The 15,636-nt window shown below is 39.7% G+C and overlaps 3 protein-coding genes across 3 annotated transcripts; 2 read left to right on the forward strand and 1 right to left on the reverse strand.

Annotated features, from left to right (window-relative positions):
* Positions 1 to 878: 878 nt before the first annotated feature.
* On the reverse strand, positions 879 to 5,045 carry nek12 (NIMA-related kinase 12). Its single transcript, XM_006781679.2, has 2 exons — positions 3,901 to 5,045; positions 879 to 1,857 (listed from the first exon to the last, which is right to left on the reverse strand). Exons 1-2 carry the CDS (start codon positions 4,997 to 4,999, stop codon positions 1,661 to 1,663), a joined length of 1,296 nt encoding a protein of 431 aa, XP_006781742.2. The 5' UTR covers positions 5,000 to 5,045; the 3' UTR covers positions 879 to 1,660.
* Positions 5,046 to 5,535: 490 nt separating this feature from the next.
* On the forward strand, positions 5,536 to 9,359 carry pin4 (protein (peptidylprolyl cis/trans isomerase) NIMA-interacting, 4 (parvulin)). The gene is made up of 4 exons (XM_006781678.3): positions 5,536 to 5,695; positions 5,869 to 5,936; positions 7,003 to 7,122; positions 7,784 to 9,359. Exons 1-4 carry the CDS (start codon positions 5,659 to 5,661, stop codon positions 7,940 to 7,942), a joined length of 384 nt encoding a protein of 127 aa, XP_006781741.1. The 5' UTR covers positions 5,536 to 5,658; the 3' UTR covers positions 7,943 to 9,359.
* Positions 9,360 to 9,499: 140 nt separating this feature from the next.
* faf2 (Fas associated factor family member 2) lies at positions 9,500 to 15,605 on the forward strand. Its single transcript, XM_006781676.3, has 11 exons — positions 9,500 to 9,620; positions 10,457 to 10,525; positions 10,622 to 10,756; positions 11,033 to 11,109; positions 11,202 to 11,340; positions 11,444 to 11,529; positions 11,755 to 11,846; positions 12,526 to 12,703; positions 13,689 to 13,860; positions 13,947 to 14,090; positions 14,351 to 15,605. Exons 1-11 carry the CDS (start codon positions 9,558 to 9,560, stop codon positions 14,531 to 14,533), a joined length of 1,338 nt encoding a protein of 445 aa, XP_006781739.2. The 5' UTR covers positions 9,500 to 9,557; the 3' UTR covers positions 14,534 to 15,605.
* Positions 15,606 to 15,636: the final 31 nt, after the last annotated feature.

Consider the following 15,636-nt stretch of genomic DNA (forward strand, 5'->3'; position numbering starts at 1 on the left):
AGCTGAAGAATGCTGCACGAAGAATCACCCACTACTAGTGATGTGTACCTAATGAAGTGGCTAGTGAGCATATGACACCAGGTTCGATTCTAAGTTGATGTAATAATGTTGCGCACACCGTAATAACACAAAATAACATGACTTTGAAAGCGTCAAATAAAGTGCGAGCATTATGAAGCTCCTTATTATGATTTTTTTTTATATATCGAATCTTAGATATGCGGTTTCACTTTATTTTTTTTTCTTTCTTAACAGACACGATCACAGGAAACACAGCGTTCAGTAGTGCCTGCTCGGTATAATGCTGAGACAATGAAGGAGGGTGTTGCTATGTGTGCGCTCTGCTAGTCAGCACTGGGCTTTCTGTTACTTTTTAATTTGAACGTTTGGTTAAAACGTTCAAATTAAAAAGTAACAGAAAGCTGAATCAGTGCCGTCCCAGATTACAGCTTTTACCCACAGTGAGCAAATGCTTTATGTAGATCCTAGCTTTTCAGCAAATATAAACACCACACTTGCGTTGCCCTTTTTTCCACCAATTTTTCATGCTGCCATATTTGGCACACACTTTGTTTTTCTTTTCGCTGCCAGTATGACTAAGCTACGAATGACATGTAAGATGAGTGAAGAGCATTTGCATGTAAACATGATTGCTTAAGAATTGTGACTGACAGGAAAAAGACGCCTTAAAATCGTCAAATAACGTAAATGGCGTGCGTCACAGGAGTTTGCGTGGATTCGGAGATGGAAAAAAAAAAAACATAATATTTTTAATGTAAGTTACTGGTTTGCTGCATAGTCAGTTTTAGCAAAAAACAATGAGCTCGTTGAGTTGAACACAGAAAGATAAGGAGCTCTAACATTCACTGTGGGGCCTTTTGAATCCTGAATGCAATGGAGTTTAAAGTCGCGCACCGAGTGATGATAATAATGTTTGCTGGCAGGTCTTTCGTTATTTGCAGACCTTTGACTTCTAAGCAGTTTACCCATTATATCTCTTTGCAATTTCTGCAATATTTTCTGCGCTCATATGTTATCATGGTTAACTTTATGACCAGCATCGTGCACCACATACTTCCTCTGAACAAATGCGTGCCATATAATGAAGCAGAGGCTAAGAAATAGCTGGTAGAAAGGCCGTGTCATTTCACATATATTATGTAATAACACAAAAGACAACGCATTGAAAGTAATAGGATAAAGACACAAATACACACACAGATAGAAGCCTGATATTGGAAGTTGTGTATTAAGGTTTAACATCCACTTCCAAACGTCCACTGCTGCTTTTGGAAAGCATTCAAAAGTCATTGCTGGTGTTTCATCCTCCATAAGAAAACAATATCAAACTGCATCTACAAAATGTATAAAATTATAAAACTTCACCTTCACTTCTGTGGCCATAATGCATCACATTCATTCAGCATTTATCACATAGCTGAGCAGCCACAACGCAACTATTTGTTCTCTTTAGCCCCACCAAGTGTTTTGAACATCATCCAGCAGTAAAAGGAACTTATTTATCCCTAAAGGGTCTCTTATGGAGGGGAAATGTGCTATAAGACCGCTGACAGGAGGCCTCGCGTCCTTTTCAAACTGAGGCGTATAAAGCTTTTATCAAGCCAGGCACATTGTTTCATTTTAACAATGCATTGTCTCTTTACCCCTTCTCCTTCAGCACTTTCAGTGTAATGGTCAAACCTCCAGCATCGCAGAGCTGAAACTCTTCCACCAGAGCATCATCATGCGGCTGCTGATCAGCACCAGCGTGCACACAGTCTCCTTCATCATCGTCCTTGTCCTCAATTTCCTCGAAGTCATCTGGATAGTCAACTTGATCTGAAGTGTCAGGGATCTCTGGAAAAAAAAACAAGATTCAAGGGATGACACACGTTTGGTTTTAATAATGGCATTGTAAGTCGGTTTATTCTCAACAGACCTGATATGGAAGAGCTGTTAACATCTTTCACACATTGTTTTGATCACCAGTAGTGGATTGTTTTGTTTTCACACATCACAGATCAACAGAAAGTCCCACTGGAAAAGCAGGTTTTCCCTCAGTCTATCACTCTGTTCATCTATCCCTTTAGCAGAGGAATCAGCTATTTAACACAATGTTGGTAAGTAGCTGAAAAAAGTCTAGCATGTTTCTCAGAACACATTGTAGTGTTTTAATTTCCCCCCAAACTGTCTACATTATTAATCCATCCATCTATATTTTTCTTATCCCAGCTGTCACAAAGACCTTTTTGGTGCATGGCCACACTGCTAACCACTGTACCACCTCTGACATTATTAAGTTGGAACAGATAAGGGTAGATATGTTGCACTTTGATGCTGCTGCTGTAAAAGATCTGTAATAATAACTAAATAACTAAAAATGGAATTTCACATTTTTCTGGCCTTGAACAATAATCACTGTATTGTTTGGTAATTTCTGGGTTATTCCAATTTTACTATGCTGCTGTCATGAAACTACACACTGACTATTGATCCCTAAAGTGCCACCAGAAATTCTCAGATTTAAGAAGCTGAAACAGTTGAAGAAATAATATGTGTGCTTGATAACACACACACTTCTACATAAATGTTACAAATGTGTTTTGACAGTGTTCAGACAATAACCATAGCCCCAGATAGTTCTTATGTTAAGCTAATCAGTTCACTATAAGATCTAACAAAAGAAGTTAAGGATTCGATAGAAGGTGTTCAATGAACAATTAACAATATGTGACTGAAGTGATTCAGCTTTAAATTAAGGAATTTAGCCACAATATTACCATTTCCAAAGGCCCAAACTAACTTTAAATATAAGGTTTACTTTTAATACAGCCAATGAGTATATGAAGTCCATAACCTGTGAATATCATCATTGAAATGATAAGATGCTCTGCCAGGCCTGCTTTTTGTGGGTTTATCTGCATTCAGCTTTGTCTTCATTAACTGAAAAGCTGCTCTACTGAGTTGAAATCAGGTGACTGAACTCTTGGGTTGCTTTTGCACTTTGCTTTGGTTTGATTTGAACACCTCACAGTTCATCCTGCTACTTCCATTAGCAGTCACAGCATCAATAAACCCCTGAGACCCGATTCCACCGGCGGCCACATGTGTCGATGCCATAACGCTGCCTCCGCCGTGCTTGACAGATGATGCGGTATGCTTTGGATCATGAGCTTTTTCTCTCCTTCTCCGTAATTGATCCACAGATTCCTTTTACAGAATTGTGCAGACTCGTTTAGATGTTTTTTTTTTTGACAGACTCTAATCTGGCATTCCTGTCCTTGAGTGTAACCAGAGGTTTTCAGCTTGTGTTTCCATTTACAAAGCCATTTCTTAATTGTAGATTTTGGCAGTGACACACCCGCCCTCTCAAGAGTATTCTTAACGTCATTCAATGTTGTGAAGTAGTTTTTCTCAACCTCAGAAAGACCTGTGTCATCATCCACTTTAGTTTTCTTTGTGGTCTCTCAGGCTTTTTCTCATGCTGAGCTGGCCAGTACATTAATTCTTGTTAGGACAGTACGACATAACTGATCTGGCAATTCCCAAATTTTTGTTTATAGACATATTTTGTTTTTTTTAAACCGAATGACAGCCTATGAATCTTTTACGTCATTTATTTGTCATAGAATAACACAAAGCCTCACTGGGCTATTAAATCACTCATCTGTGAATTTTCCAGTTACTTTCAAGCCTCTGAAAATGGAAGACTGTTTATAAAAATGTTTCTAATTCCTAAAGTGTTAATGTTTTTTGTTAAACTCTGATTTAAACCTAAAGTTGGCCTGTCAGTCACATCATGATTGCTGGATATAAAATCCACTGTGGTGTTTTAATGTTTTTTTTAAATGTCATATGCCCAATGTCTGAATACTTATGGACATTGGAGGGACGCATTACCAATGGACTCAGCAGAATTGCTCCTCATTGCCAACCCAGACTGTTTACTTTGTCCCTCCAGAGAAGACAAGCTTCCATCATCATCAAAATCCTCAGGATAGTGGGATTGGTTCTGTTCATCTTCCTCCTCTGCATCTGCAGAGGAGAAACTGACATCCATACTTTGTTCTTTCTCTTCCCAAGAGTAGGACTGACTGGCGAAACAGGGTTGAAGTGTTGTGTTGATGTCTTCTTTTTTAAATTCCACATTACTGTGAGCCACAGGCGTGGAGCAGTCTGTCTGTGTGTCTTTGATAGATTGCAGGTGATCTCGCATATAGGCACTGCTAAGTATACAAGCAGCACTGGGCCTGTTGTCCGGATTGAGGTTGAGCATGCTCTGGATTAATGCGGAAATACTATCTGAGAACAAGTCAGGCACAGGGTGGTATTCTCCTTTGGTGATCTTATTGAACAGACTCAGGAGATTTGTGGCTGCAAAAGCAGGCCTGAGAGCACAGAGCTCATACAGGAGACAACCAAGAGCCCAGATGTCAGACTTGCAGCTGTACGGGATGTCCTGGCAAAGCTCGGGACTTAGGTAGCTGGGTGTCCCAACAAATGTGGAAGCCATATCAGCTGTGTTAGTCATTATTCTGGATATGCCAAAATCCCCTAACTTTACCACACCTTGCTTTGTCAGCAGCACATTAGAGGGTTTGATGTCCCTGTGAAGTATTTTGGCTGTGTGTATGTAATTTACAGCCATAGCGACCTGGACAAACCAGCCCATCACAGTGTGCTCTGTGAAGAACTCCCCTGGCTTCCTCTCCTTTACTCTGTCATCCAAAGTCCCTCCATCGCAGTAGCTCATCACAATGTAAACGAACCCATCGTCGGAGTTCACAAAGGCCTCGCTGCATTTCACAATGTGAGGATGCACCAGCCTTTTGATAATTTCAGCTTCCTGGAGAATGGCCCTCTGCGTTTTTGCCCTCCTCGTGGTCTCCGCCTTTATCCTCTTCACCGCGTACAGGCACTTCCGCTCTACGTGCCTCATGAGAAACACGTCTGCCGCTCCTCCGCTGCCCAACCACAAGACCCTCTCGTACTTCTCCATATTTGTGTCATAGAAACAAAAACACAGAGGCAACACCCAGACTGCAGCCCGCACGTCACGAGCCGTTTGTGTTCATTACGTTTCCATAGTGACCCATGACGCTGTGAGAATGGGTATGGGGCCAGTCAGCGGCGTCGGGGAGTTACACATGCGAGTCCAAGCATTAGTGTGGTTTCTAAATGGACACACTGTTTTCTTTATTTAGCACCTGTTTCATTACCTCTGCCCTGCACAAACTTATTAAAATCCCTTTTTAATGTTAAAACTATTTTAAACTGTGGTTCGACAATATGAATTTATTAATAAATCAAAATATTAAAGCTCGCTGTTCATGCGTGAGCCTTTATGTTGCCAGCAAAGGGGATAACATTGAGTGCCGTCGAATGACTGTAAAAAACAGTCATTGGTACTGTCTCATAAGAAAAGGAAGAAACATCTCATTAGCGTGTACATGAATGAACCGCGTTTATGGTTCTATCCAGTAGATGGCGGTATATTGTGTCAAGAATCTTTGACGTACCAACGAGTGGCGAAAGAAGAAGAGTTTGGGTTCTCTGCGCAGGTTTATGCGCATGCTAATCACAACATAGCAAGTGTTTGATCCATAACTGTTATTTCTCATTGATTATTGTTGAGTTATAAGTGCACGTTAGCCTGAAATGCCACCAAAGGGAAAAGGGGGAAAGGGTGGTAAAGGTTAGTGTCCTATAACTTATTAACTGTATATGTATTCTATAATTAAAGTCAGCTAATAACTTTTCCATGTGATCCCAGAAGCGCCTTTATCACAACGGTTACTACTACAGTGCAGTTTTAATTGGTTTAACGGGTGCTGTGGTGTGTTCATCTCCCACCTTGTCACTATGTAGGAGCTGCTTCAGGGAGTGCAGACACCGACAAGAAAGAAAAAGGCCCAAAAGGAGGGACCGCTGTCAAGGTAACGTTACATTGAAGACAAAGCTAAACTGCAACATTAATGACAGATTTCATTCCCTTCCCAACAAAAATGTGACTTTTGGGGGAGTTGAAAGGAGAGCACAGATGAACGAGTCCATGTCGCGTCCAGTGTCCCGTACGATGCTATTTTAATAATAGAATAATCCAAACCTTTCTGCTTTAACAGAAATGTCTGAACAATTGTTGCCTTTTCTTGTCTTTTTAATAATTATCCTTTGCACAGTATATCATTCCCTCCTTATTTAGGTACATTCAGAGAGATCTTGTTAAACTTTTTTGTTAAAAAAAAAGGTTTTCTGTTAAAAAATATTCTGTGAAAAAGCACTTCATAAACTTAACTAAACATCAAAATTTAGTACCAATAATATCAAAATCTGAATCTTTTGATGTGGAGAAATCTCTGTGCACAAGGGCTGCGATCTTCGAGCCCTCAGGAGGCATAACGTTGAAAAAAAAGGCTTGATTCTGTCATGGAAATGACTGAATGGGCTCAGGAACTCCACCAGAAATCACTGGCTCTGTCATGCAAAGAAGAAGTCATGTGAACATGATCCAGAACCTCCCTCGCTCATTTAAAATGGACCGAGGGAAAGTGGAAAACCATTCTGGGTTGAGATGAATAGAAACATGAATATTTTTTTTTATTTTTGGAAAACATGGATGCTGAACTAAAGACAAAGAGCGACCATCCAGCTTGTTATATCATCACTCGCCTCTAACACTAGCTTCTCTGATGGCTTGGGGGTACAACAGTGCACTCCTTGGGAGCTCGCACATCTGGAAAGGCAACATCAATGCTGAAAGGTATATACAGGTTTTTAGACCAAAGTGTGCTTCCATCTAGACAATGTGTTTTCGAGGGAAAGGCTTGTAAGAGAATGCTAAACTGCATACTACTGCAAACTGCAAAACATTTAACACGTTTGAAATGAAAAATAAAGACTCAGGGCTATCGGGCAGCTAGAATCCTATAACAGACAAGAGTGGGACAACATTTCTCTCTCACAAGTCAAGCAGAATCATCTGTTTTTGTTTTTTTTCTGCAGGTCCGGCATATCCTGTGTGAAAAACATGGAAAATGCATGGAAGCAATGGAGAAACTGAAGGCTGGAGTTCGTTTCAGTGAAGTAGCCACACAGTATAGTGAAGACAAAGCCAGACAAGGAGTAAGCGCTTGCACTCGTAATCAGATGTGCGGTGTTAGTTTCCCTTTATTGACACTCTCAGTTTGTTTATAATGTTTAACTGAAATCATCCCAGTCAGAAGTAACGTAACCATGGAAAATTTGTCATATGATTCCTTAGTTATCGTATTACAAAGTACGTGGCCTAGATGAGGTCATTGTTGAGAGTTTTTCTTGGCTCTGGCAGAAATCTATCAATTTTAGTCCTTTCTCTTAACCATTTGATAATTGACATTTGGATTATATTAGAGCAAACAAAATCTAATAATCTAATCTAATCTAAACTAATAGAAATGTTTACAGATTGCTTTATTACACTGCTGTTTATCTTTCTGTGTGTCACAAAGTCCTGTGAGGGAAAACCTGACTGTTTTATAGGATGTGTAATGTTTAGCATCACAGATAATGAGTTTCAATGGCTGACCATCCCACCACAACATCTACACTGATGTATGGAATATGATGAAGAGTTGCTGCAAACAAGCTTTTGTTTCACACCCCTTTTTTAAAAAAAATGTTTATTTTTGTTTGTCAAAATATCAGTTTGCCTCTTCAGTACAGCATCAGCATGGTCTTTATTTACACATTTCCCCAGATGCATATCATGTGATCTCTTCACGACTTTTATGTTTGTTTGTCACAGGGTGATCTGGGGTGGATGACGCGAGGATCGATGGTCGGACCTTTCCAGGATGCAGCATTCGCCCTCCCTGTCAGCTCCATGGATAAACCAGTCTACACAGACCCTCCTGTCAAGACAAAATTTGGGTACCACATCATTATGATAGAGGGGAAAAAGTAACTCGGGCCAGTTCAACACTTGAAATCAAGACAAGTAAATTCCCCAATGTGCTATATTCTTAAACTTCTGATGATTTTCTTATATTTTTCAAAACACATGAGAATAAAAAAAAAACATTGATGTAGAATTTTGTCAGATTTGTCTGTGACAAATGTGCTTGCCATACTGAAAATTTAACTTGAGGGAGAAGATATGCATTTATGTAATAAAGAAATTTACTGGTATGACTGAGAGGGTATAACAAGACTGCTAAAAGTTAGACTCATTACTGAAAAAGATCTAATGCCTTATTATCTTTTAGAAAAGGGGATTTTTTTTTCTTTAATGTGATGTCTTTTAATTCTTCGCTTCCATAAATAAAATTACCATAGTAAAAAAGGAAATTCTTCAGTGGGTGTGAATATTGGATGATTGAGTGTTAATATAGGAGTTTCTATTATTGTGTATCCTGAAGAAGAGTTTCATTATAGAGAACATTTTAATTATAGAGAATGTCACATGAATTAGAAATCATCAGAATTGTGTAAAAATGTATAAAAGATGCATGCTAAAACACGAACCCTTGAAGCAGAGTTATTACTGTACTGCACATCAGTAGTGTATATGGATGGACAGTCTGGTAGACTCCCACCTTATCATCAAGAGTTGGACTGCATGCTAAATCTCAAGTGAACAGACTGTAAATATATGATATACAGTCCAGGGTGTTTCTTGGCTCAAAACAGGCTGTAAATTTTCTTGGGTTTTTCAGAAGGATAGGAGGCAGAGGTTCACCAATCTTCAAAAGACTTTACAAATCATTGAACAGTTTCAGCAAAAAAAAAATCCTCATTGTAAAACTGTAAAGACTTTGAATATTTTATCATCTGCCGTGCATAATAAGGTCTTAAAAATCAAAGAATCTGGAAAATCTCTGTGCAAAGAACAAGGTTGAAAATCAGTATGGGATAGCCATTATCTTTAAGCTCTGCATCGACACTACATTATAAACAAGCATGATCATTAGATGGAAATTACTGCATGACCTCAAGAACACTTTCAGAAATCACTGTCTCTGAACACAGTTCACTGTGCCATGCACAAATGAAGGTTAAAGCTCAATCATTCAAAGAAGAACCATATGTGAACATGATCCGGAGACAGCACATTCTTCATTGTGCTAAATTACATTTTAAATGGCAAAGCAGAAAGCTGTTCTCTGATGAATTGAAATTTCAAGTTTCTTTTGGAAAACATGGATCCGGCGTCCTCCAGACTAAGGAGAAGAGCGACCATCTGACTTGTTATTGTGCATTAGTGCATATGGAATTGGCTGAGTTATTACTGTACTGCACATCAGTGGTGTATGTTGATGAAGAAGTCAGTGAATTTTAGTATTTTATAAACAAATAAATGGAATAAAGCTTGAGTAAATGAACATTTTTGTACTTTTGATTGGTTTTTTGCTTTTCCTTTTAATGGAAAACAAAACTTCTTTCATGGGTGCCATAATGAGGGGCTCAAATACATCCAAACCGCTAGGCGGCAGCAGCCCGCGCAGCTCGCGCCTGCACGGCTGGAATCAGGAAAAGACAGTTGACGTTGTTAGGCCTTGCTAGATGATTGGCGAGGTAAGATGGCGGCGCCAGAGGAGCCAGAATTATCCCAGGCGCAGACTGAAAAACTCCTCCAATTTCAGGTAGACAGTTGATATTCCGCCTCAACTCGTGTCCGTTTGAGACCTCGTGTGGCGATGCTCTGTCGTCGATAGTAACAGGGTGTGAACGTAGTGTGGCCCGCATGTTTCAACGCTTTTTTGCACAGTCAACTTCGATAACGTTACCCCCAGCCCTCACCCGTCAACTTGAGTCAGAGCTAACGTTAGCGAAGCTAGCGAACACTAGCTAGGCTGGCTAACAAGTTAGCAGACTTGAAACGTTTATATGTTTGTCGCGCGGCTCTCACGCGGGTATAAACACTCCAGCTAGGTCAGTCCGTTCCACCATTACCTGGTGTTTAATGTAATTTTTGACTCAACGTCAACTTGGGCTGAGGCTAGCTTTTCATTGACGCTCCCTACATAACACTTGCTGAGTTAACATTAGCACAGCTGCCACTGAAGTTTCTGAGCCACAAAATAGTTGTAGCTACGCGAAGTCACTCTGTCATTATATGATAACAAACCAAATACATGCGATATTGCTCCATCTCCATTTGTAGCCTGCTCTAGCTTTCTTTGGCCGTTGGTAAGCTAACTGTTGGAACCACTTGAATTAACATTACATACCATCGTGCTTTGTTCTCTAGATGATTTATCTTGTTTTCGAGGTCAAATTCCTCTCCAGACCCCGTTAAAGGACACTAAATAAGATAGGCGATTCAGACTATTATTGTGTCATTGTTGCTCATACTTAATGAAGAATTTGTGAGAGACAATCCAAGCATAGAGACGACAATTTTCTTCTTTTATAGTCCACCTATGGTCTTTTTAATATTTCGGGTTTTTTCTGTTTGTTTGTTGTTGTTTTTTAATAGGATTTAACCGGTTTGGAATCAATGGACCAATGTCGTCGAACATTAGAGCAACACAATTGGAACATAGAGGTACAGGAGACATGCTTTTTTATGATTTTCTATTGACTTAATATACATATGACTACTGAAATAAGAACAACTGGCTTAAACATTTGTTTATTTCAGGCTGCAGTACAAGACAGGCTTAACGAGCAGGAAGGAGTGCCCAGTGTGTTTAACCCTCCACCATCCAGACCACTTCAGGTCAATACAGCAGATCATAGAGTATATAGTTACATCGTGTCAAGGCCACAACCCAGGGTAGGTCTGGAGACTGGTATCTATTGTTTCACTATACAAAAATGGCATACTAGATTCTTTTGAACTCTTGCACATACCTCACCTGTTTCTCTTGGAAATAGTGCTACTTATATGCTGTGTGTAATAATACGTATGTAACCTTTAAGTGTCTTTGAACAAATGTTCAGTCTAAGTGATTTTGTAGTTTTTAGTTGTGTTTTATAGTTAAAAAGATAGAGAATCTCTCATTTTGGCAATGTTTAAGGTGTGATGGATTGCACTGGTGTTTCTTTTCAGGGGTTACTAGGATGGAGTTACTATTTGATAATGCTACCATTCAGATTTACATATTACACACTTCTGGACATATTCAGGTAATTAGAGCCTTTAGGTTTTTTACTCACAGTTGCTGCATAAAGCAAAATTCCTGATTGCAACTATTATATAAAATGTTTTTTGTTCCAAGGCTCGCCCTGCGGTTCATCAGGCCTGATCCTCGTGGTCGTGTGACAGACCCCGTTGGAGACGTTGTGTCTTTCATTCATAGTTTTGAGGAGAAGTATGGGCAGGCACACCCTGTCTTTTACCAGGGAACATACAGCCAGGTGAGAACATGAATATGGATGATAAAAGTATATTTCCGTTTCTGAAGTGATGTTAAGACAGCTTAAAAGATAAAACCGCCTTTGCTTATTGTGATACTTGTAGGCACTGAACGATGCCAAAAGGGAGCTCCGCTACCTATTAGTGTACCTTCACGGAGACAATCATCAAGACACTGACGAGTTTTGCCGGTATAGTTTTTTTTTTATGCCCACATCACCTGTAGCCACTATAGGTCCCATACTGCCTGATGCATGTGTTGTACAGTTGCTGGTGTACAGGTACATCTGCTTGCTTTTTGCTGCATGATGTAAAGACACATCCTTTCTTTATTAACAATTAATTAACAATTAATTTGTTCTAAGCATATACACATGAAAAACATGTTTTTATGGTCCTGATTTGTCACATTCCAGCTCCACATTATGTACTGAAGAGGTCATTACCTTCCTCAACACACGAATGCTCTTTTGGGCATGTTCAACAAGCAAGCCTGAGGGCTACAGAGGTATGCATGTTTGTTGCTTATTACTGAGTTGCTGTGATAAATGGGAAATAAAGTATAAAACAGGTTGAAGTGAGGAAGTGCCCTCCTTGTTTTTGACTTAAAGAATGATAAGAAAAGAGAGCACCATCTTTGTTGTGTGAAGGTGGTCTAGTTGTAATAAAAACACGCTCAGTTTGAACATCCATGTGCAGTTTTATTGCACATGGATGCTTTATAGGTGGGTAGAGCATATAGCATATCATAACAAGCCACTCATGGCTTTCAGACATGCAGATAGTTTGGGTTTTGTACAAGTTTGTGTTCTCCTTTAAGACTGTTCTTACCCTAATCCAAGTTTAATGGAATTTTGGTCTGAAAAGCATAAATGTATCAGACAGACAGGAGGCAGTTATGTGGTTTATCATCATTTATGGAGATGTTGTTTCTAGAAACGGTCACATGCTGAGTCTGTAATGTCATTTTTGATGCTTTGAGAAGCAACAAAATCCCTTTTATTGCTTTGAGCTGGCAGTGGAGGGTTTAAAACCTAATTTGAATCGAAATGATTTGCCTGTGAGCTGCCACATGTTCGATGAGGTAGGATTTGTTTGTCCATTTGTGCTTGGTGTGAACTGACTTTTAATTAAAATGTAGTGTCACTGTTATTACAGGAGATTTGACAGTGTAATTTCTTTTTAAGTGTCCCAAGCGTTGCGAGAGAACACCTACCCATTCCTGGCCATGATAATGCTGAAGGATCGCAAGATGACAGTGGTCGGCAGGCTCGAGGGTCTCATTCAGCCAGAGGACCTTATCAACCAGCTGACGTTCATCATGGAGGCTAACCAAACATATCTAATGTCAGAGCGCCTTGAACGGTACAGAAAATTGATTAACTAACACTGACTTGCATGACTTTAAAAGATCTTCTCGACACTTAAAAAAACCCATTATATTTTGGGGTCTTTGCCTTCATTAGACAGTGTAGTAGTGGAGAGTAGACAGGAAATGAGAGAGAGTAAAGGGTTCTGGGTTGGACTCAAACCTAAGCCGCTGTATTCAGCCTTGTGACATATGGTCGTCCATTCACCCTGTGAGCAAAACTGCTCTCTGCTCTCTGTTCTCTGTTTATGTTTAACTTTAATTGTGTGATAGTTTTGATTGAAGTGTGACCATCACAAATTATTTCATCACTTTCTTTCCCCTGATTACTGAAAGCAAAACTGACCATTGTGATGTTTGTGAAAAAAGATAACAGGCAACTAGTTAAGCTCATCGTAAAAGCTAATCGAAGCCCTGTGGGCTCAGCTTTTGAGTGCTGATTGGTTGTTTGCCAGCTGTCAGTCACTGGTGTGTGAAGTACTTCTGCCTTAGACCTAGTCCACACATACACTAATATATTTTTTAAAAACTGTTTCCCCTTTCTCAAATAAGTGTGCCCATGAGAATCCAAAAACACAACTTAGATTTTGTTCAGACCATGCCCAACCAGTAGGAGGTGATATAACCCCAAAATATAATGTTAATACACAGAAGTGTGCACATATTTTTGCCTTAGAAGGATTTCCAAAGGTCAGTTTTGTTAGTAGATGAATGAAAATGGAAAAGTTCAATTTCTGTAAAACACCCATGTTTGTTTTGGTAGGAGGCCCATATTGTTTAATTTAATTGAAGTGCAAGGACAGGACACAAGGCTAATTTAATGACCACAGCTTATTATGGCATGGACAGTGATATGTAGATGTGGTAGTCAGAGATATCGACATGGCCGGCATTTGCGGATATACACAAAAACAATAGTATATCATTCACTGCTTAATGCCACACTTTGTGTCGGATAAAGACGTCACCTTTTTGTTTCAGCGAGGAGAGGAACCAGACCCAAGTGCTAAGGCAGCAGCAGGATGAGGCCTATCTGGCTTCGCTCCGTGCCGACCAGGAGAAGGAACGAAAGAAAAGGGAGGAGCAGGAGCAGAAGAGGCAAGAGGAGGAGAAGGTCCGACAGAGTGCTCTTGCTGAAGAGCGGAGACGACGAGTGAGTCCCGTTTTGCATTGATGGAAATAAGAGATTTTTTTCGTGTTTGCATTCTGAGTTTCTGATTAATGTTGTCACTTTTCCAGACACTTGAAGAGGAGAAGGAGAGGAAGTCGGAATGTCTTCCTCCAGAGCCTCCTGCAGATGATCCTGAAAGTGTCAAAATAGTGTTCAAGCTGCCCAACGATACACGAGTAGAGAGGCGATTCCTGTTTGGCCAGTCTCTGACGGTGAGCATCACTCGGTTGTACACTCCCATTTGCCCTTGCTTAATTTATCTACTTTTAATAATTGTTTTGGCAAAGTGTCAGGTTTCTAGTAAATGATGTTGTGTAGACACATGGTTTAGCTTCCTTATTTGGTTTTCTCATCTAATTGCAGTCTTGATTCAATAGTCAACAAATTAATTTTTACATAATTTCATGTTATTAGAAAAAAGTTTCTTCTCGTTTCATTATAAAAGCGTCATTTTGTTCTTTTTCTTTCACAGGTAATACACGATTTCCTATTCTCTTTGAAAGAAACTCCAGAGAAGTTTCAGATAGTTACAAACTTCCCTCGCCGAGTCTTGCCCTGCCTTCCCACTGAAGAGCAGCCCAACCCACCCACGCTGAAAGAGGCAGGACTCAGCCGCTCCGAGGTGCTTTTTGTTCAGGACCTTACAGACGATTAATAGATAACATACCTCTTCTACAGCGAGGAAACATTTTCCTCTGACACCAACCCATCCTTTTTTTCTTTTTTCATATTTTGTTCAATGGCCATTATGCATAAGGGATCATTGAGATAAAACCCTAACCTGGAAAAAAAATTAAACCACCCTACATCTCTAGTCCTTGTTTGGTTGTGTTTACAGGGTTCCCAATAGCCTGGAAAGTCTTGAATTTTATCAAATAAATATTTCTTGAAGTCCTTCCTTGAACTCATCTATGTGTGGACGGAGTTTGATTTCCATCACTTGTACTTGCCCCCGGTTAATTCGTGTTCTTTCACACCAGTATTTGCTGCAGCACCAGATTAATCATCTACTGAAATGTTCTGCACAATACAGCACAATAGCTTTGTGCAACACCAGAATCATAACCCAGAGTTCTTTTGTGGGCATTTGACCCACCAGAATGTGTTAATATTTACATTGAGGATGCAGAATGGAGATTTCTATGATGGTGTGTTTCCTTAGCTAACTTTTTTTTCTTTTGTAATTTTGGTCAAAGTTTTGATGTTTGATCCTTGTCCCCATCCAACATCCTTTCGCCTTGAGTTTATGTTTCCCTCACACTGACTAATGAGCACAACAAAATCGGTCTGAGTTGGGTTTGTTACCGCTGTGATTGTTAATCCATGTGGTTTGAAGAACAAATGTACCTACTTCAGGGAGCAGGTTAGTGGTTTTGGACTTTGAGGATAAATGGGAACCCTGTTATAAATGAGCCATGACCTGTACATAAGTTAGCTATTTAAAATCCCTAAATTTACCATATGTTTTGTTTGACTCCTTTGTGTCATGAAATGACCAAATGCAGATTGGTTACTATGTAAAGCAGACTGCCGCAAGCTCATGAAGTTCAAAGATACATTATTTAACAAGAAGCCACAGCTTTTACATGTGGCTTTATCTAGTATAGTGCGAGTCTGCTCATAGTGTGCCTGTGGTTACTCATAGATGCCTGTTCGCCTGTAACATCTAAATGGGCTCATGTAAAGATGTAATTTTCCAACTATAAATTAAAAACATTTTAAAAATGTGGGTTTATTGAGAATGAACAACACTTGCAT

Source organism: Neolamprologus brichardi, chromosome 2 (assembly GCF_056152115.1).
Source record: "Neolamprologus brichardi isolate AB-2024 chromosome 2, ASM5615211v1, whole genome shotgun sequence".
Taxonomy (NCBI): Eukaryota; Metazoa; Chordata; class Actinopteri; order Cichliformes; family Cichlidae; genus Neolamprologus; species Neolamprologus brichardi.

Coding starts and splice junctions, on each gene's coding strand:
- nek12 (XM_006781679.2), bottom strand. CDS start 4,999: ATGGAGAAGTACGAGAGGGTCTTGTGGTTGGGCAGCGGAGGAGCGGCA. Junction 1,858..3,900: donor CAATTCTGCTGAGTCCATTG/GTAATGCGTCCC, acceptor TTTTTTTTCCAG/AGATCCCTGACACTTCAGAT.
- pin4 (XM_006781678.3), top strand. CDS start 5,659: ATGCCACCAAAGGGAAAAGGGGGAAAGGGTGGTAAAG. Junction 5,696..5,868: donor AGGGGGAAAGGGTGGTAAAG/GTTAGTGTCCTA, acceptor GTCACTATGTAG/GAGCTGCTTCAGGGAGTGCA. Junction 5,937..7,002: donor AAGGAGGGACCGCTGTCAAG/GTAACGTTACAT, acceptor TTTTTTCTGCAG/GTCCGGCATATCCTGTGTGA.
- faf2 (XM_006781676.3), top strand. CDS start 9,558: ATGGCGGCGCCAGAGGAGCCAGAATTATCCCAGGCGCAGACTGAAAAA. Junction 9,621..10,456: donor AAAAACTCCTCCAATTTCAG/GTAGACAGTTGA, acceptor GTTTTTTAATAG/GATTTAACCGGTTTGGAATC. Junction 12,704..13,688: donor ATGTCAGAGCGCCTTGAACG/GTACAGAAAATT, acceptor TTTTTGTTTCAG/CGAGGAGAGGAACCAGACCC.